Source organism: Eulemur rufifrons, chromosome 1, assembly GCF_041146395.1.
Source record: "Eulemur rufifrons isolate Redbay chromosome 1, OSU_ERuf_1, whole genome shotgun sequence".
Classification (NCBI taxonomy): domain Eukaryota; kingdom Metazoa; phylum Chordata; class Mammalia; order Primates; family Lemuridae; genus Eulemur; species Eulemur rufifrons.
Window position 1 is genome coordinate 64,484,258 of NC_090983.1, and position 21,178 is coordinate 64,505,435.

The following is a 21,178-nucleotide window of genomic DNA, read 5'->3' on the forward strand; positions in this document are numbered from 1 at the left end:
CCATTGTGTGCACGACAGTAGGTTCAGTAAATCATTAGAGATTTACATACTATTTAAGCAATCTGGTAAGATTGGTAAAGCTCAACAAAAGATGACTCAGCCCTCACTTTTGTGGGTAGATCAGTATAGAATACTTAGACAAGCACTGCAATCTCCAGAAAACACTGATTCTAGTCCTGGGGTAGAACTATGATGAATGGTTTCAAATTTCAAGGCTGTTTCACAAAGAATTTTCTAGTCGATAGGGCTAAAAATATGGCTAGTTAGAATGAATTTATTATTGGTCAAAGTGTCCAAGGAGAGACAGCAGCATTCATCCAATTATTGAAATATGTACTGAATGATGATTGTCTGCCAGACACAAGGATTGGCCCCTAATAATTCTTTCCAACCCTGAAATTTAATATTTCTGGGCTTCATGCCTTAGGGCAAGCTGCCCTACCTACTTGAGGCTATCTACCTGTTCAAAAAAAGGATGGGTAGGGGGTTACCTGCTCTGTCTCCTTCCCTGAGACTTTAATGAGATAATGCATAATAAAGCATTTTGTAAATTGTAACATTTTTATACATTCATTATGTCTATATGTGTGAAAAATGTAAATGGCTCTGAAAAATGTAAACATCTTTAGAAGTTACCTACTTCTTCCTCTTGGCACTTTCTCTAACTTAGAAGAGTATAGCAAGATTTTAACACTTAATAATGCTTTGTTTGAAACATCATATTTGCCACTAGATCAAATGTTAGATTGGGAGGTGAGGGAAGGGTGGTTCTGGGAGTATCTGTTTAATGTGTTGTCAGTGTTCTGGGAGTGTTCTTTACAGTTTGGAATTAGGAATTGCTGATGTCATGATCAGTCATATTGTCATGACAACATCAGAATTTCCTCATTTGCCTTCTCTTCGCTAGGGGAGTATCAATTTGCCACAGGTCTGTCATCAGTTCACCCCATGTGTTAAGTGTATTAGATAACCCAGAACTAGTCATTCTTAAAGACACTTGGGTGGGGAATTTTTATAAGCTCCTTATGTATCCTATTTCAGTACTCTTAACGATATATCCTGATGTTGGAAAGTTTGCCTTCCTACATATTCAATTGAACAGAAATTAATTTGTAATCTTATATCTTCTTGTTTGAACCTTTATAATTCAGTGGAGAATGAAAAGCTTTTCAGCATTCTCATTTACATAAAGGACGTCATTAATTATTCTAGCATCCTCCTCTTCAGGTGAAATAGACCTAACTTAATAGTAATTTTAGCAACTTAAGAGAAAGGAAACTAACTTGTACTATGGATCCCAGGTTTTGGATAGACATTGTTATGTGCCACCCACCCCCAGACATTTAGGAATTTCTTATTAAATAACCTTTGGCCATTCTTTGCCTACATGAAGGTTTTGTTTGTCCCAGGTACAGTTTGCTGTACACTGCTAAAGTTGTCATTTGTACAGTTGACTTTTGATCATGGAAAGGAGATGGTCATTCCAGGTTTGAATTCATTTTATTTTCCATGATTTAATGATTTTGTCTCTAGTTTTCCACAAATTTTGTTGATTTCTAAGTGCTTTCTGTCTCTTCCCAGGTTGTATAGCAAGAGGTGGATATGATTAGTGTTCTTCCCAGCATACCAGGTCCTTCCTCCCTCACCTCAGCTTTTACCCTTTGCCCACAGTTTGCTCACATACGTAGATGATGTTACTTCCATCTCTTTAGGTAAACAAATTTCAGAGATTACCTAGTAATAGCTTTCTATCATAATTTATAAGTTTTACTATAATTCATAGAAAATACATTGAATTATCTTGAAATCGCACTTACATTTTTATAGGCTTGCAACAGGCATGGAGAATAACAGCTCCAATTCTAGATTTCCAGAGTCAAAGAGTGTAGAGGATTGAGACATCCATCCAGGAAAATAGAAATTCACACTATATGAAAAATGGACCTTCTCTTTGTCCTGGATTCCCAAATAATTGATTTTATTTTGCTATGGAATTTGAGGTACACATACAAATTCATGGTAATATAAATAAAACAAAATCTTGAACTTTTAATTCATATAGCCTATGTTTCAGATTTTGTATTTTTGAAAAGGATTAAGACTCTCCGTACCTATTTTTATAGCAAAAATTTAGGGAAAGAAATTTATCTTATAGAGGACACTTAAGCCAAAAATTTGAGTCAGATTTGAATGTTTACTAGTTATTCTACAAGAGCAGAGCAATAACTAATTTATGAACAGAGTATATCTAACAATTTTTTTGTGTGTAAATTATTTGTTTCAAATTTAGAGGATGTTTCCCCCGAGATATAAATGTCCTAAGTGGTGATTAGGACTTCAGTTGACCTATAAGCATCTATGAATCCCATAATGAAGCAAATCTCTAATATGATCTCTCAATATTTTTTAAGGGGGGGAAAAAAACCTCAGTTCCAGGTCAGGATTCTAGAAATATCTTTCACCTTAACACCATCCCAGCTTCTAGAAGATAGTTCTGTCTGCCCCTCTCCCAACTCTGTCCCACTAATGATCCCAGAAAATAAAACTGACTGCAAGGGGGGAGTTATACCTTAGCAACCATCAGTTAAGTGAAATTTAAGTGCTAAGTTGGGGCCAGAATATATATCTGTACTATTCAGTATATATTCTAATATTGGCAAGTTTGTATTCATAGTCAACTGAATAGAAATTCAGTGTAATTCCAGATGCTTTTATAAATGAGCAAACTGAGGCTTCTAGAGGGTATAGATTACTTGCCCACGGTCACACAGATGGTAAATGGTGAAATCAAGATGCGGGGCCAGGGGCTCTGATGCCCAAGCTTCGGCTTTTAATGCCATGTAAGTTTTTCCCTGTGGGTCTTGGATTGATCCACAGCTAACAGTAATAACAACAATTATTAGTATTATTGGAGGCAGGGGACTTTGGAATAAGAGAGACCTGAGATCAAACCCCAGCTCCAAAATGTATTGGATCTGTGACCTTGGGCAAATTACTTAAATCCTGGAGACTCAGTTTTCTCTTTGATAAAATGGAATCATCATTCTTCTGTCACATGTGTGTGTGTGTGTGTGTGTGTGTGTGTGAGAGAGAGAGAGAGAGAGAGAGATGTGCTTAGAAAGTACTTGGAATATAGTAGTTACTCACTAAACGACAGCCATTATTATTTAATAACACATGCGGAGAAGCAGCTGTAGGGCAAAATTCATTTCTTCTGTTTTGTTAGTCAGGGTAGATTCAGGAATCATCAGAATATGGCTTCTGGTAAGACTCATCAGAATATGGCTATGTTTATGTTCTATATACCTGCTGGGATTATAGCTATAGTTTTATTTTATTATAGTGGTTTCATTTTTATACATATGTGATTTTATATGTGTCTAGGGAGACTTTAAGTCTGGAATAAGAATTGCAGATTTTTTAAAAAGCAAAACAGTAAATAATACAAAATATTGCTGCTACTTTAGAAATAGGGTACTTTATCAATTCTATTTTGTACCAGGAAGCAACAGAAATTTAAAGAATCTGCTGACCCCATATTTTTTTTTCCTTTTTTTTTTTTTCCTTTTCTGGTGAGAGCCAGAGGCGTTGCGAGCTTTTAAACATAGACTCTCAAATGTAAATAGCTGTTTAGTATGAACTGCTTACGCTAACCAATACTGTGGGGCTATATTTTATGCATTAAAGGTTGTAATTTGAAATAATGTTGACTGAATTTTTCCTCTTAATTCCATTCAGCTTTCAGCTTGACCCAAATAAAAATGGGTGCTGGAAATACTTTAGCGGTGATGGAAGGACAGAATCTGCTATAGGTCAGATCTTTTTTTGATAGACGTGTTCTATTCTTATCTCTTTGGACATCTTCTTTGCCCCTATTTTTTTCTTCTTTCAAAGCTTAGCTTCACTGCTGTATTTTCTTTATAGTAATTTCATTCAAAGGCTCCTATTTTACATGGGGCTCGGTGTTATGTGTGTTAGTGTGGTTGGTCCCTTAGGCTTTTGACCCTTCATCTGGGAGATCATCGATTAGCAAGTATTTCAGCAGGGATTACCCCAAATATACACCCTCTGTCATGCCAGCCTTCCTTCTCTAGTTCTGTTTTTCATGTCATCTGCACAGTGCTTCTTTCTGAGTGTCCCTTAAACAAAACATTTACATAGCCGGGCTTCCCACAACCATATTATATCCTGTATTGATCTCTCCCTCCTGTGGACTCCTATAGCAATGATTGTCTAGACCGCTTGCCTGGCACTTAGCACGTAATGACTTGCATTATTAGTGTACAGTAAGCAATTTGGGTGCTCTATGGGTTACAAGTACTCACCTCGGAATTGGAGCATTATTTATAAGGTTTTTTTGAGATGTAGCATTACAGAGTTTAAAGGAGCACAGGACTAAATAAGTGTTTTAAACCTAGCTAGAGGTAGATTTGAACCCTAGTTTGCTACTTACTTATTAGCTCTGTGGGTAGGTCAGTCTCAAAATATTTAAGTTTTTTTCTTTCATCTGTACATTGAGCCTAATAACCATTCCAACCTCATAGGGTTGTTGTGAAAGTGAAATGAAATGTGAAAGAGCCAAAAATGAAATTCTCATTTTCAAGTTGCTTCTTTGGGACAAATGTCTTCTAAAGTCAGATTTTCAAATTCCAGTCATACAGGCTTTTCTAAGTGGCAGGTGGCATCTTTACCTATATGTCTCATCTCCGGTACTAGATTGCAGGCTCCTGCATGTACTGGTGGCTCTGTCCTTATTGTCCTTGTTTGTATACTCTTCCCTTACAGAGTGTGAACTCTGATATTGCTCACAATCTTCCCATTCACACAAAAATGGCTCTGTTCCAACACATAACTTTTTTAAAAAAACTGGACAAAAACAAATGAAAAACTTCAGTGCACCTAGGCTCCTAAAACAGATCTTTGCCAGACTTTTTTTTTTAACCCTTTTAAAGTCTATAGTATACACAGCCTTAGAAAGCATATTCATTCAGCCATTCAACAAACATTTTTTGAAAAAGTGACCTCCCCTTACCTAAGTTTGCTTGTCATCGATTCCTGCTATAGCCTTGCTCCTGTTCTTCGACAGTCAGCATCAGTTATTTACACAGTGCACCCATTAAAATCTACAAACCACCAGGATAAAACCTGGAAAACAATAATAATGGCTGCCATTTATTGGGTTTGGCACTTGTGTTGTACTGTACTCAAGATAATCTTGTGAGGAGTATGGGGCTCAGAGAGGTTAACAAACTTGCCCAAAGCTTTGGGCAAGTTGGGAAGCTGTAATGAGCCAGGTCTGCTTGGATCTGTTTTAATTTTGTTCCTTGGACTGCAAAGTCTAGATTCCTTTAAGCTATCTGAAGAAGTTGGGGAGGGGTGTGGTATACACACGGAAGGGCTGTTGTAAGTCTTAAGAGCCAAAGCAGCTCTAGGGACTGCAGCTCCCTGCATCAGCTCACCGCCAAGTGCTCACCCCCGCTCCTGGCGTCTACTCTCCTCTCTGCTTGCTGCCAGTCAGCTTCCTGTTTACTCATAGTTTCTGCTTCCTCATAACCTTGGCTTGTATATGGTTTTGGCTTGTTGTGGCCTCAACTCTACCCCCTGGCACTCTTGCAGTTTCTGCCCCTTTACTAACTGATTCAGCTCTTGGCGTTTTCTGAATCAGATTCCCAAGGGTGAGAATTGGATTGGCCCTGCTCATTTTTTCAGTCCCAGCAGGTCATAGGTCACTGGCCGGTCTGTGGATTGACTGCCCTTGGGTCAGATTCCCACAGCTTCTTTACCTACCAACTGAGGTGGGGGAGGAGGATGTTGTAGGACAGCCCAGACAGCAAAGTCTCAGTTTCCTTTAAAGATGATGAGCATCTCCGGGACAGGTTCTTACAGTGGTAATTTGTAGCTCCTCTGGACTGTTTCTTACTTTCTCTGTCTCAAAACATTGTTTCAAAGGTCAAGAAACTTTTCCAGATGAACATCACCAGGCTCTATCCCTGTAATCACTCTTACAACTAAGCACTTGTGAATATCTATAATTGACTGTGTATGTTATACACATGGTTTCATATTTTTGTTACTTAGATTCTTTGAGCTATCGTGACTTTGTATTTTATAGTTTTTGAGGGTGGACAATTGGTCTTCTCTTTTTATAATGCTTTATTTAGTTAAGAATATAATACCTACTTAGGTTTGGAACTTTTGAACCCTGGTGGGCATTGTTTTTTAAAAATATGCCTCAATTCTTTGCTTGTATGTCATTTACTATTATAGAACATACTACATTTTGTTGATTTTTAGATATCCTTTTTGGTCTTAGAGTCTTTTTAATATTCTTGTATATTTTAGTATTTAGTATTAGAAGACCTTTGATATTCCAATTTAAATTTTATTATCACTTAAAACTTTTCTTATCTCAGTAAAACTGTTGCAGGGTATCCAATCAAGTTTTAGCATTCTGGATAGCACAGCATCCAAAGCATCATGGCCTTAGAGTAGAGCCATAGAAAAATTAATCTATGCTGTTCTTTTGTGGTTTAGATTGTGGTTTCCTAAGAGACCTGTCATGACAACTGAGGTTTTACGTGGAATTTTTTCCATAGATGACAGATCTGAACTGCTGGGGTCTTGAGCAATAAATTCTCAGGAAAAGGTACCTATGACTTGAACAGTTCTAACTAAAACCTTCTATTTTATACCTGTGCCGGATAACTTGCAGTAAAGGGTCCTAGTGAGAGAAGAAAGCAAAAGGACAGCCAAAACAATTGTCAAAGCATGGAGTAACAAGACTAGTTCTAGCATATATACTAACTCTCAGTGAATGCTAGTTGTGCCGTGTTTGATATTTAATCACTTTAAAGGACAGATATTTTACTGTGAATTTTATCTGGCAAGTTTTTACTTGCCTATTGTGCACCTAGTACCATGCCCAGAATAAGTTCCTTTCCTGCTGTTTTTAACACCTTGACTGCCACACTAGAAAAAAAAAATTTTTTCCTTGGGGCCATGGTGTTTTATTACAAACGTAGAATAAAAACTTCGAAAACAAAACGATCCTTTCTAATTTAATGAAAAATTTGTTATTTTTTATTGTTTTCTCTGTGTGCATTATATGCAACTTGAAAAATAGTTCACACAGCTCCCAAGGTGAAGAGGCATGGGAGTTACATATGCTTCAGGAGGCCTTGAGCTCAAGACTAGCATCAGTTAAATACAATTCACATGGCAGTTAATGTGTTAAATGAAAGAATTAGGGATTATATGTGTATTTCGTGTATATAGTTTTTAATAGGTAAGACTTTCTAATTATCATCACTTTTGCTGGAGAATGTTGGGGAGCTCCTGAGAGTATGAAAGTGGCTCATTAAATCACCAGCAGGACAGTAAGATGAATATTTTTCCAATTCCTAGCTGCTTTACAAGCCTTTGAATGGGCACAGCTTTGCTAGAAGACCCGATTTCCATAGGAGACAGTTTGTTTTCCTTATGGCAGGAAAGTTGTCTGCCTTCACTTTTTAGACAAGTTAGGATTTTTCATTGTCATGGCAGATGGGCCTTTCCAGGAAGGTGTTAGAGTCCAGAGACCCAGGAGGAACTCGGTACCATTTACCGCGGCGATAATACTCTGCAACACTCACCGTGGAACAAGCCAACTTGAAAGATGGCAAGCCTGTCCCAGTGGCCTATCCAGAGACAGCGGGCTCTGCCTGTGGGAGTTGCTGTAGAGGCCTTCTGCATTGCTCAGGTTCGGGGCTTGATAGATCCACGGAAAGGTAGCCGAGAAAAGGGGCAGCTTGAGCAACCCTAGATCCCTCGATCATTTCAACCGGGAAACAAAGGAAATTACCTCCTCCCTTTGTCCCTTTTTGTTGTTGTTGTTTGCCCAGTTTCTATGTCCCTTGAAGAGAGCATATTTGTGTCGCATCTAATAACTAACATAAGGATTACACGATTCCAGTTTTCAGGAAGGAGAGAAGGCTTACCAAACCAACCGACGTAGATGATTTTCGCTGTCTACTCCATGTTGTCATCTTGAAGGAAAGCTTGTAAACTCTGGCATAAGAGTGAAACACAAAACTTTACCCAGAGTATTTAGGTGAGAGGCCGGGGAGTGGAGACCTGCTTCCTCTGTTAAATGTTAGCCTGTGAATCGGGGGAATGAGATTTGCAGAGGTTTGGTGGAAGGCTGGTTTGTTCGTGGAAGGAGTGATTGTCCTCACCTTATCTGGGGGAGGACGGCTTGTATAGTTTGGAAGATCAAAGAAGAGAGAGAAGACTGGGGGGCCAGCTCGCTTCCTCCCCAGGTGCCGGAGTGATCCCCGAAGCGATGCCCTTAAAAGGGGCTTCGAGCTGGGGTGCGAAGCTGCCGCTGGTGCTTAGGCAAAGAACCGAAGGGGAAAAAAGGACAGAGGAGGGGGGTTGGCTACTCCAAGGAATGTGCGGCATGCGGGGAGCCAGACCCAACCATTGCATCAGAGCGGGGGCGCCGGCGGCTCCCCAGGCCGCGCAGCTCGGACCCCGGCCCCGAGCCCGGGAGGGAGAGCGCGGGGGCCGGCCGGCCGGCGGGGCAGCGGGCGCCGCGCCCAGCGGGCGGGCGGGGAGGCGCGGGTGGGCCTGGGCGCGGCGCAAGGCGGTGCGCGGCCGCCTCCCCGCCCCCGGCCGGCGCGCTCTCGGGGCGGTGGTTGAGGCCGCGGTAGGTGGGGACGCGGCGGCGCTGCTCCTCCGCTGCCGCCGGGAGAGTCCGCGGCGCCGCCAGTTCCGCGCGCGAACTCCCGTCCATGGCACGCAGGGCGGCGGCCGCCGGAGCTGCTCCAGTCTCGCCCAACGCCGCCGCGCCGCACTTTTAGGCGAGTGCGGAGGTCGCGGGCGGAGAAGTCAGCCCCGAGCTGCAGCCCCCGCCGGCTGCCGCCGCGCGGCGAGAGGGAGTTCCCAGCGCGGCCGCGGCCCCGGGCCCGGCTGGCCCCCTCCCTGCGCCCTCCCCTTCGCGGCGAGGCTGCCCCGCGCCCGCGCCCGCCGCGATGATCTTCCCCAGCAGCAGCGGCAACCCCGGGGGCAGCGGCAACTGCAGGACGCCCTATCGCAAGCAGGTGAGGCGGCGGCCGGGATGCCGCGCGGAGGCCGGCGAGCACCGCTTTACAAAGGCGCCAGCGCTCGGCCGGGCTCCGCTCCTCCTCGGGGGGACGGGGCTGGGCGGTGACCTTGTTCCCGAAGAACGCGGCCCGTGGGGACGGCTCGGGCCGGTGACCTTAGCAGGGAAGATGCCCTCGCCCCCGCCGGCCGGGCCGGGCAGGGTGGGACGTTGGAGGAAGAGGAAGGGGAAGGGGCGGAGAGGCGGCAAGAGAAGCGCGCCGGGTCGGGGGCTTTGCCCAGCTCTGCAACAAGTTTGGGTTTTTCCTGAAACCTTTGTGTGTAGAGGAGTACGGTAATAAGTGGTAACACTGGTTTGCAGTCTTCACTTGGAACCTCAGAGAACCTGCCCGATTCGTAGGAAACCCGGAAGATGTGTGTGTGTGTGTGTGTGTGTGTGTTCGTGTTCGCTCGCGCCCCCTCCCTTATTAAAGAGAGACAGAGAAAGAAACAGGAACTTCTACTGTCACTTTCTCAAGGTTTTCAGTTTTCAGAAGCACAGGGAAATCCTGTGACATCCTGGTTGCAGAAGATACGTGGATAAGCCTGAGTCATACGCATGCTTTTTCCTATTTTAATACCGTTTCATACATTTTTTAACAGATTGAACTCCAAAGGCACTTCAGTGGTTAGATCGAAATCCCCTGCCGGGAAAAGGAATGGAGCTGGGAGCTTATAGTTGTGGCCTTTTGTTTTGTTTTTCATCTTTGTTTTTAAAAGAAGGTTACTGAAGCCATGTTGTGGTAAATCTCACAGAGCCTTTCAGCAGCAGCAATAACAAAACCTAGCTCTAAATTATGTAAAAAATGTGCAGGTCTGTTTAGAAAAGGTTAAACTGATTTAGAGGTCAGTGGCAAGATGCTTGTTGAGAAAACAAAAACACGATTGCAGATATTTTTTTTCTCCATAATAAATCTCTTGTCTCTACATCCTTAGCCACCAAGACAAATCAATTAAGTTATTATCCCGATAATGACACAAGCGAACTGTATCCTTCTATGCAGACCATGGCTCTATTAAGATCATGACTGATGACAGTGATACTTGGTGGCTTTCCTATAGGCGTTCACAGGGTTATTGATTATGTTTAGCTCTTGTTCTCAAAGTCATTCTTTTTGGGGGATATGTCCTAGCATAAGTATATTTGCAAGTATTTTCACAGTGTCAAAAAGAAATGTTTTCTGTTTTCTGGTCTTTAGTTCTTTGACATGTTAACTTTCCCTTAAAAAGGCAGTTAACTCGCCCTGGTCTGTGTGCCCATGATGTGTAAGTCAATGGAACTTTAACCTGGGTTAAGAAGTCTCTTCCTTTAATTAAAAAAAAAATAAGATAAAGTCTGCATTTGTCACTTGGCCGAAGTGCATGTTAAAACTGTCAAGATGCAGAAGCAGGCATCTCTAAAGTCCCTTCGTGTGGCTTCATTTAAAATAAATGCCCTAGGATGCAGCACACATCAACTTCATAAATGAAGCCAATTTACAATAAACGTTCTTCTCTCAACCCCTCCTCCCCCACCCACCTCACTCTACCTGAAAAGATGGCTAATTATGTTAGGGCCTTGTGTATTCATTTATTTGTTGTCAAAACCCGGCGGGGTGTTAGCTCTGAAATGGGGAAAGAGCTCTGAGGGCGAGGCCTTTTGCTGTGAGGGGCTGGAGGTTTTGTGTGTGAAGGGGGGACAGCCTGCTGGTCTGGAGCACGCTGATAAGATGCTCTTCTTTTCACAGGGCTCTCCTTAGATTCAAAGACTAAAAGGGCTGACTGAATCAGAAAAACAAACAGACTTTCTTTTTTCTATAGGCAAAGAAAGAAATGAATGTGTAGGCATTATACAGACACAAGACCCCGGGTACCAGTGGTATTTGAGTCAAAGGTTTCTTTTGTTAGTATTTAGCCATTCACTGGGAAAGCACACTTCCAGCTCAGGGACCTGGTTGCCATGAGTGACTTTGTGATCTCATCCTGGCTTAGTCTAAATGGGAAGTCTAATTAATGCTTTTTATAAGATTTTGTGATGTTAAGCTTGAACCTTTCAGTTCATATTAGTTTGTTCATTTTGATGAAAGAATTGGAAAATTTTAGGTATATAATACAGTTTGATTTTAATCTAGAAATACATAATTAGCTGTTAGAGCTGGTTTCAGGTATTTTGCCTGAGGAAAGTGAATATAAGAAATACTTAAAAAACACATTAAAATTCACCTTTGAAAATATAATGGATCAGAATCATACTTGTATTATACATACATAATAGTAGTAGCTAACAATCATTGAGCACCTCACTATCTGCTGGTTGCTGTTCTAAATGCTTTCGATGTATTAACTCATTTAGTTGTCTTGACAGTCGTATGAGGTGGGTAATGTTATTATCTCCATTTTACAGTTAAGCACTCTGAGGCATATAGATTAAATAACTTGCCCAAAGTCTATACCACTCAAAGTGCAGAGGCAGGATTTGAACCCTAGCAGTCATGTCCTTAAAACCACCATACTGCAACTGCCTGCTTACATGCACATCTCCATAGGAACTCATGTAGAACTTACCCGCATCATTGCCCATCACCCTTCTACTCTCGGAAGTCCAGTTTAGGGATTCCTCCCATCCTTTTGGGGGTGGGAGGAGGTTGTGAGATATGAGATGTAAGATGAAGTAAATGGATGATATGGATGTTGGATTTGTGATGTTTGGAGCAGCACTGATGTAAAAATATTGCTCTACTTAATAAGTGTACAACTCTTAAAACTTTTTACATTTTACATACACAGTCCACCCTTGATATCCTTGGGAAATTGCTTCCAGGTTCCAGGATTACTAAAGTTCCTTATATAAAATTGCATAGTATTTGATATTTGCATATAACCTATGTACATATTCTCCTGTATGCTTTAAATCATCTCTAGATTACATATAATATCTAATACAATTAAATGCCTATGTAAATAGTTGTTATACTATATCGGTTTTTTATTTGTATTATTTAAAAGTTGTACTGTTTTTTTCCCCCAGATGTTTTTGGTATGAGGTTAGGCACATTCAGAACCCCTGCAAATGGAGGGCTGACTGTATGGTAGTCAGCCAGTTTCAGTTAAAGCAGAGTGGGTGGTGCTCATCTCCTTCCTCCCCCCACATAGCATAGTCAGGGCATCAGGGAGCACTGATCGCTGGCATCATCTGGGATAAACAGGATTTTCCTGCATCACAGGCCTGTGAACACATTAGATATACACCTGCTTGGCTCAGGTCAAAATGAGCAGCTTTTGAGTGAAGTGAAAACCCAGTAGGCAGTATCTAGATAAAGATTGTTGGTTCAGGTCTCAATGGGGAAATGTGTATGTCCTGTTACTGTTGACTGTGACTTTGAAGTTTATGATATTTGTTAAGCAAATCCAGTCTGATTATATGAAAACAGCACCCCACAAAACAAAATGAAAACCATTTTCAGGACTTTTGTATCTGTGAAAATATTTTAGTGTGTTTTGAAAGAAAAAAAAGTGCTTTATACTTAAAGGCCTTTAAATATAGAAAAGTGACATTTTCATTTTTCTTTTGTATTATGTTTCTTGAATTCTTTTATTAGCTATTTCTCTTTTCATGTTTCCTTGTTTCCATTTTGGAACTGCTTTCTTGAGGTAGTTGACTCAGTTATGCCATATAGTTTGGTTTTTGCAAATCATGGCATGTAGGAAGGCCTTTTTTGCTAAGTAGTATGTTGCTTTAGTAGTTTGCAGTGGGGTTTTGACGGTAGAGGAGTGAATGCAAAATTTTTCATGCGAGTGTGCGCGCGTGCATGTGTGTACTTTTTCTTTACAAATGGTCTTGCCCTCTAATAGTTGTTAAATGTTGCTAACTTTTGATGAGTGAAGTACTTATCTCCCCAGTGTAAGTAGATTTACATAGTTTACTGCTTTCTTGAAGATTAACTGGGTATAGCTGCACGTGAGGAATTCAACAGTGATTCAGTGTTTGGCCTTGTTTAGAGGATGACATACAAAGCTGTTGATTAATCCTCTTCAGGCAGTTTCTGTTCACAGCAATTTGTGTTTAGTAGATTGAGTTTTGTTAAAGTTTGAAGATTAAAGTTGTGCGTAGAAGATGTTTAAATGAACACTGAGCAAGTTCCAATTTGTTTTTTAAAAGAAAGTAAATGTTTCTGAGCTACAGAGATTGAAAGTTTAGGGGAAAGTAGTAGAAAGTTAAATTGGCATGTATAGGTAAGATCTTGTCTCATTTTTATACTATTTATGTATTTGTGATTCAGCAGTATTTATGAGTCAAGGTGACAATGTTTTAAATATCAACTCATGCATAGCCATTTGAAAAGTATAGAATTGATCAGTGATTGCCCACTTTTTCTGCTAGGCACCACTTTAGGTGTCTTACTACATTTTCCATAGTTCACTTCTGGTTTTGAACACATTTCTAGTTTTTGTTTTTCCCTTCATTTTAGCGACTGCTGTCAATTAGGCTCGCCATATATTGGTAATACTTTGATTTTTGAGCCCTTTCTTGGTGGCGGGGGTAGAGTCTGTCTTATCCAAGTTTCTGAGAATATATTTCTAAAGTACTCAGCCAATAAATACATATTTTAACTTTGTATATGATATCCCCTCTCAACCTTAGTTGTATCAATCTTCACAAGATCCATATAAAGTAGAAAAGGGGCGGAGTTTTGAGGCAGTGAAATTAAATGGCCTAGCCGGTGAAAGCGTGTGGATCAAGGGCTGTGACTGCTTTTAGGAAAAAGAAAAGGAAGCCCAGTCAAGAACAGCTGTAGCCTCACTGCACTTCCCTTTCCTTGGCCTCCCAAAGACATGTGGCACACACAGCGTCCCAGATTTCAGCTTTGGGAATTGTAGCTCTGTAATTTATTAGTGTTTTTTGTTTGTTTCATAAAGGCCTTTACAGATAACATACCAGACATTGAGTTAAATATGAATCTCAGATAAATCATGAATAATTCTTTAGGATAAGTATGTCCCTAATATTTTGTCGTGCTGTGTATTTTTATTTGCTAAATCCAGCAACCCTGTCTCTGGGGAACCCAATTCACTTTTTAAAAGTAGTTATTAAAAAAAATCATGACTATAAAGCATACTGTTCCTACTTTTTCCACTTAAGATTTTGCCTCTTTGCATATTCCTTAAGCCCTGATAATAATGCAAAATTCACATTTTACCTTCTTTAACCATTTGTTCAATGCTTCCTCCTACACTCAACTTAATTGAAAGACCCTGGCTTAAGTTCTGGCTCTACCATTTGCATGCTTTTTCACTTAACCTCCCTAAGCGTCAGTTAACGCTAAGTAAAGATAATAGTGCCCACTTCACAGGGTGGTGGTTGTTAATCCTTCTAAGGTGTTATTATTAAAGTCCCCACAGAGCAGGCGACAGCGGGTGGTCCTAGGAGACTGTGTGGTCCAGGGAGACCTTGACACAGTCTCCTAGGAATGGGCCATGTTTAGAATGTGGGGCAGCCTCAAAAAGGGTAAGGATCTGGAGGTTGAAAATGAAATTCTCAACCACATTAAAAAAAAAAAAAAAGAACAAGAAAGACGTAGGAAAAGTAGATCCCACCATATTTTTAAACAGTTGGTCATGGATTATGCTTTTGGTAGCAGAGTTTGCTTTTTCTTCGGGGAAGGAAAGCCCTTCAATCCTCTCTTCTTTGTTAAATGCAAATAATATGATTGAGAAAGGTTAAAAAGGGCATTGATCACTCTTATCCATGAAAAATGCTATCTTTAAATTTGCTGAAAACTGATGGATTTGAGTCATGGTATATGCATGATTATTTCCTGAATTCTTTCCTTTGTCTTGTTTGTATGCTTGATTTTCAAAGATGCCGTCTTTGCATTACTCAGAAAAATAAACTTTTTTTGTCCTTCAACATCTGTAGGTGTTTGGTGGGTGTTTGTTTTTAAACTCACATCTGTACATAATGCTTTGCTTAACACATTCTAATATCTTGATAAACTTTAAAATAGGACACACTGTTAGGAAGGAAGAAAGCTTTTCCTGGATTAGGATAAGGGGGAAAAATGGAGCAAATTAAATTCTGAATAAAAATAGCCAATATAAATTGTTATTTAACACTTACTAAATGACAGCAACATTGACAAAACTCGATGTTATGTAATAGTACCCTAATAAATAGAAATTTATGTTGGCTCCACTTTATTCATTTAAACATATGGCATTTCAAAACAATGTAATGTAAACTACGGAAAATTATTTTGTGTTTGTTAATTGCATATACAATACAGTCTCAAATCTATTTTTTTAAATAATGGAAGGAAATATGCCAAAATATTAGCAAGTGGTTTCCTCTGTTGTAGAGTCACCAATGACTTTTGTCATGATTCTTTACCATTTTTTTCAACCTTCCTGTCCCCCTTGCCCTCCACAATGAGTGCACAATCCTTTGGTTATCAAGGAAAAGGCAAAGTGCAAAAAACCCTAGAAAATTGTATTATTTTTAATGTCTCAAAATTATGGTGAAATCCCAAAGAATACATGTTGAGATTTTCAAGCATGAAGGTGCTAATGCCTGAGTTTTGAGATGTAGACCTCTCCTATTCTTTATAAATTTCTATTGTTTTTATTTTCTACAAACTCCTATACCACCTTTTACCACCTTTTTGGAAATCATTGATTTCTGACAGATAGCTTTATATTTAATAACAATATTTTCCTATTTATGCATATTTTAAACAGACCTATACTTTTCAAAACACTTTTAAGGCACTAATTTTTCTATATGAGTTAGCAAAGGGGAAATGTAGCTATATATGTGAAATTTCATACTCTAGATTACTTTTCAGGAGAGTAGCTGTTCTAAATATTCTAAATATTGAGGAATTATTCCATTCACCTCTATTTTCATTTACAGCTGTTTTGTAGACAAATTCCCCCCACATTTAATTTCTATGTTTGATGTGACATACCAAGACTGTTCTGCTTATGTCAGAACATTTTGGGTTTATTTTATTATGAATACTTATTATTGTCTTCATTGCAGACTTCCTTTCTAGTTTTTAGCTGTTTGAAAGGGCAGTGCAGGGGAAGGTGTGGCTTCGGTAGAGGCGTCTCCAATGCAATGGAGCAGTGAGGACTTCTGTAAGTTCACGGTACAGATAACGTCAGCACTGTAGGAGCAGTTGTTAGTGTGTTACCCAGGGGAGTTTTAGGTGTGTACTGCAGAAGCAGCAAGGCTTGAGAGTGAAAGGAGGAGGAGAGAGTATTGAATGGAAGGAGGGGGAGATGGGGGCCAGGTAGAAGGAAGCAGTAAGAACTAGCTAGAACCAGCCTTGTTAGGTTCTTACTTTGCTAGTTGATGCTTCACTTTACAAAATCTGTTCCAGTCTCATTGTTTTCGTGCTGTAGGTTGGGAGCAAGTATGTAGCCTCATTGTTTTGCATTATCTCAGATTCTTACCTCCTTTTTTTCCTTGTATCAGTTCTATCACCCAGCATTTCCTTTCTCCGTTCTAAGGCAAAATCTCTTTGTCTCTCTCTCCTTTGAAGAAACTGCCTATAGATCACCTTTTTGGAAGACCATTTATGATCCATCCAACCTTACCTATTCAAATATTCCAAAAGCTACTTTCATTCTACTTTGTAGTCTCAGTGTTATATGTCAAATGCATCAGACCGACTCTAGCAGAGTGGATTAGTTCTTTTGTTTAACTGAAAGTTTAACATAGAGACTCAGAAACATTGAGTTACCTAATTATTAAGTGTGTAGCAAAAGTTAAGTGGCTTTTGAATGGGACATAAATCCTTGAGAAGTAAACTGGTATGGTGCAGAGATACACCGTTGCTCCTGAGAGAAGCTGGCCAGGAAAGCAGTTAGCTAGCTGTTAAAACAGCTGAGAGACAGTGAAGACCCCAAAGAAGGCACTTAAATCATAGACGGGAGAGACCAAACTTTATGGATATTTGAGTGCACCAAGCCCCTAAAATTGTGTGTAAAATATTGCATACATTGGTTATTTCCTGGGTAGAGGTTCATGGCTTTTGTTAATTTGTCAAAGGGATCCGTGTCTTCCAAAAGATTTTGTGACTGCATGTAGGAGGAGAGGGAAAAGGAGGACTTGAAGATGATGGCAACATCTCTAACTCAGGAGGCAGGATAGTTGGTTGACATTTCAGGTGGAAGGAGCACTACAACAAAGATTTGAAGATAGAAATCATGCATTTTATTAGGGGAACAGTGAGTAATTCATTAGGTCAGCTGGACTCCAGCGTAGAGGTTGGAGTGCAGGATCAAGCTTGCTATAAACTGAATGAGAGGAGACCCTGAGTTTAGAAGGTATTGTCTCGGTTGAAATAAAGATGTAAAATGGAGTAGAGGCGGCATGTGTATTAAATGTAATGGAGTCCAGATATTGTGCAGGAAGAACTGACAAGATTTGGCTGGTGAGACTGGAAAGAAGGTCCTAGATTTCTAGTCTTAAATGATTGGGAAAATGAGAAGTTACTGTAACCTTGCTTGCTCTGGGCTCAGTGACGAGGGGGAACCCAGCCTTTCTGTTATAGGGATTTTCTACCCTTTTTTAGATGTTAAAAGTAAATGGGGGAGAATTGCTGAATTCTGGTACTCAGTGTCCAGACTTCAGGGATGCACAGTATCCTGCAGTGTCCAGGTCAGTTTCTCATAAGGAAGCATTGTCCAGCCCAAATGGCTAATCATGCCCCCTAGTGAGAAGCACTTTAAGAGCTCAGTTTGGATCCAGGAGATGGTTGTAAACATTTCTTTACTGCTCCTTTGGGATTGCCATGAAGTCAGCGTAGAAGCTGCCTCACGTGGCTGCATGGATTTCCATGTTTGTCCTGGATCTTCACATTCTTACATGGCAAGTCTCTTTCTTGGTAATGTATGTCATCTGTAACTATACAGTCACCCACAACATCTATAGTTAACGAGAGCATTGGGTACGTTAAAGCATCTGCCTCTTCAGTAGGAATATGGAGGATGGATGGATGGGTAGAGGGCAGAGTGGTGAGGACTTTTGTTCATCCCACCACAATAAAATAGTTTCCAGGGAAAGGCGATGAATTTCACTTGGCCATTTTTATTTGGCCACATGAATTACACATTATTGTCCTCACTCCCTATCCCAGGCAGAAATTTCTAGCTAGCAGGTAGAAACATAGAACTAGAGCTCTGGGGAAGAAGCTCAGCAACTCCTCAGACTTAATAGGCAGAGCATTGGGAATGGATTAAAGCACTCAGGGAGAGAAAGTGTCAAGAAAAGGGATGGGACGTACCTGGGGAGCACAGATTCTGTTGTGGGAACGAGTAGGATGAGCTCCGGGCAAAGTAGGAAAAAGAAATGGCAAAATACTGGGAGAATCATAGAAGTGAGTATCATAGAAGCCAAGAAGGACAAAGTTTTAAGAAGTGATCAGCTCCTTTAAACATTGCCCAGAGGTCAAAGAAGACAAAGGCCTAGTAAAAGGCTATAAGAAATATCCATTGGGAGGTCTTTGTAAGCCTTTGAAACACAAGTTTCAATAGAGTACTGTGTGTGCTGGGGCAGGAAAGGGGGGTGGAGGCCAGGGTGGTAGGAAGCACATTCCAAAGAGTTTAAAGGGTGAATGAGTGAAGAGGGAGTGTCCTTAGTTACGAAAATCGGATGCCAAAAGGAAAGAGTCCCTTCTGAAATGTTCCAGCAGCAGCGTAGAGACAAGATTAGTTCAGCCTCTGACTGCGGCTCTAGGGTAGAATAGGGCACTAGAAAAAAGAATATTTGGAAATAGGTCTTACTTTGAAGAAAGATCGAGGCGGGGTTAGTCTTACAGGAAAGGCATCTCCTCAGAGTTTCCTGTCAGTGATACAGGAAGGAGAAGATGGGTTATGCTAGAGACGGTAGGAAGAGCAGTGAAGCTCAACTTTTTAAAAGCTTACAGTGCAGTAAAGAGGTTAGGTCAATCTGTGCATGTTTAAAAAAAAAATGAGATTCTAAGCTTAAGATGTGTGACAAAAGATTTGGAATAATTGCTCTTGGGAATTTGGTGAGCATTGAGAGTTGAGTAAAAGGCTGACTAAGCTGTAGTGAGGGCCCACGGGAGTTCAGAGGTCTCAGTCACCAAGACACTGTCACTCTCCTTCAGCAATAAATGAGGGAAAGAATCTGGATAACCAGTTTCTGTAGGGTTTGGCACTGGTGAGATGAGTATGCTGTGAAAATTGATAGCATCCTTATTAAGGCTAAAGAAACAAGTGAAATCAGGAGAGATAATGAACTTTCAGAACAGGGAGGGGCAATGGAGCTTCTGATAAGATAAAAAGAAAACTCCCTGAGAGAGAGGTTAAACACAAAGCAGGCTGCTTCAAAGAGTAAATTCTGAAGTTAAAATCTTGAAGGTAGAATAGCTCCAGGACCCTCGCCTTGTGGACTTTTTGGGAGGATTAAATGAGATAATACAGTTATAAATTATTAAGATGGAGGCTCTTGTGTAAATTATACTTCCCTACAACTACTGATGTAATTGTGTAAATCAAAATCATATTTTAAACAGACTTCAACCAACCATGAACCACAAACCAAAATAAAATGTTAATTTTTTTTTAACTGAACCACAAGCCAAACTTAAAAAACAACACCATCAAATCATTTGAAAGTTGCTTTCAAAGAGAAAAGGGTGGATAGGGATGTGGATCCCAACGTCATCATTTGAAAGTACATATCTTAAACTTTCTGGGTCTCAATTTCCTCCAAAGCAAAACTAGGGATAGTAGTTAGTATTATTGAGATGATTAGATGACGTCATATGTGATACTCTACCTGGCACAGGTACTCTGGATGCTTCTCTCCTCCTTTGGCCTGTCTCATAACAAGTCAGTTTACACAAGAGGATCTTGGAGAATGGGTCCAGGAAAGCCTGCAATTATAACAGTGGAAGAAGATTGTGATTATTCTAATCATTAGCAGAAAATACTTGTGATCAAAAAACCTAAAAGAGAAACTCTCAGTCATAAAGTATACAAAGGGTGAAGAAAAAAAAATGAAAGAGAAACTCTGTTCGCATTGGGAAAATAGAAATTATTCTTACGTCTGCCCTTGACTTCCCAGAGTTAAGGGTCAAACAAGTTAATGTAAGATAAAATGCCTTATGACATGTAAACACTATAGAGGTGTTATGAAGATTTCTGAAATAGATGCCCTAACTATTATGCTTCTTTCAGCATCTGATTTTAAATTTATAAGTTTATTGTTTAAAGCTGCTTTTCCCAAATTGTGTTTACTAAGGTACTTGGGTTCTATTATGTTGAAAATGTTTCAGGAATTAAAATATTCAGTATATAAAGAAACTTGGGAAACACTATATATTATCTAGCACTGTTCAGTAGAGTAACAGTGTAAATTAGCAGCCAAAAATCTCTGAGAAGTCCTGCAGTAAAAACATTTGTCCAACATTGTTTTCCTAGAATTATTTGATCATGGGATCACTTAGTCCTATAGTATCTACTAACTATATTCTTGGGACAGTTTGGGGAACACTTATTAATACTTAAAGGAAGCTTTTGCATTTTAGAGTTGGGAAGGACATTAGAGATTATCGTGTCCAACCTCTTTATTTTTTACCCATAAGGAGTTAAAATCCAGAGACACTGAGTAATTTATCCAAAGTCTTACACCTACCTTAAAAGTCTTCACTCTTTGGCCAGTTCCAGTGGCTCAAGCCTGTCATCCCAGTGCTTTGGGAGGCTGAAGCAGGAGGATCACTTCAGGCCAGGAGTTCAATACCAGCCTGGCCACATAGCAAGACTCCTTTTCTACAACAGGAAAAAAAAATTACCCAGACATGGTAGCACAGGCCTGTAGTTCCAGCTACTCAGACAGGCAGATCCCTTGAGCCAGGAGTTTGAGGTTACAGTGAGCTATGATTGGGCCACTGCATTCCAGCCTTGGTGACAGAGTGAGACCCTGTGTCAAAAAAAAAAAAAGTCTTTACTCTTCCAAGTATGGTACACCCTTGCACCAACATGTTTTTCTAATGAACTTTAAAGGATATATCTTAAAAAAAAAAAAATCATTAATAGGACTTCGGAA

The 21,178-nt window shown here is 40.2% G+C and overlaps 1 protein-coding gene across 6 annotated transcripts in view; it reads left to right on the forward strand.

Annotated features, from left to right (window-relative positions):
- RBMS1 (RNA binding motif single stranded interacting protein 1) overlaps positions 1-21,178 on the forward strand; it is a 209,162-nt gene that overhangs the window by 74,184 nt on the left and 113,800 nt on the right. Inside the window, exon 1 of one of the 6 annotated variants that reach the window (XM_069472219.1) lies at positions 8,987-9,080. The exons of the other annotated variants lie outside the window; for them this stretch is intronic. Coding sequence (XP_069328320.1) covers positions 9,012-9,080 — 69 coding nt within the window. The 5' untranslated portion in view covers positions 8,987-9,011. Of the gene's footprint in view, positions 1-8,986; positions 9,081-21,178 lie in introns of those variants that run through there. 6 annotated transcript variants of the gene reach the window in all.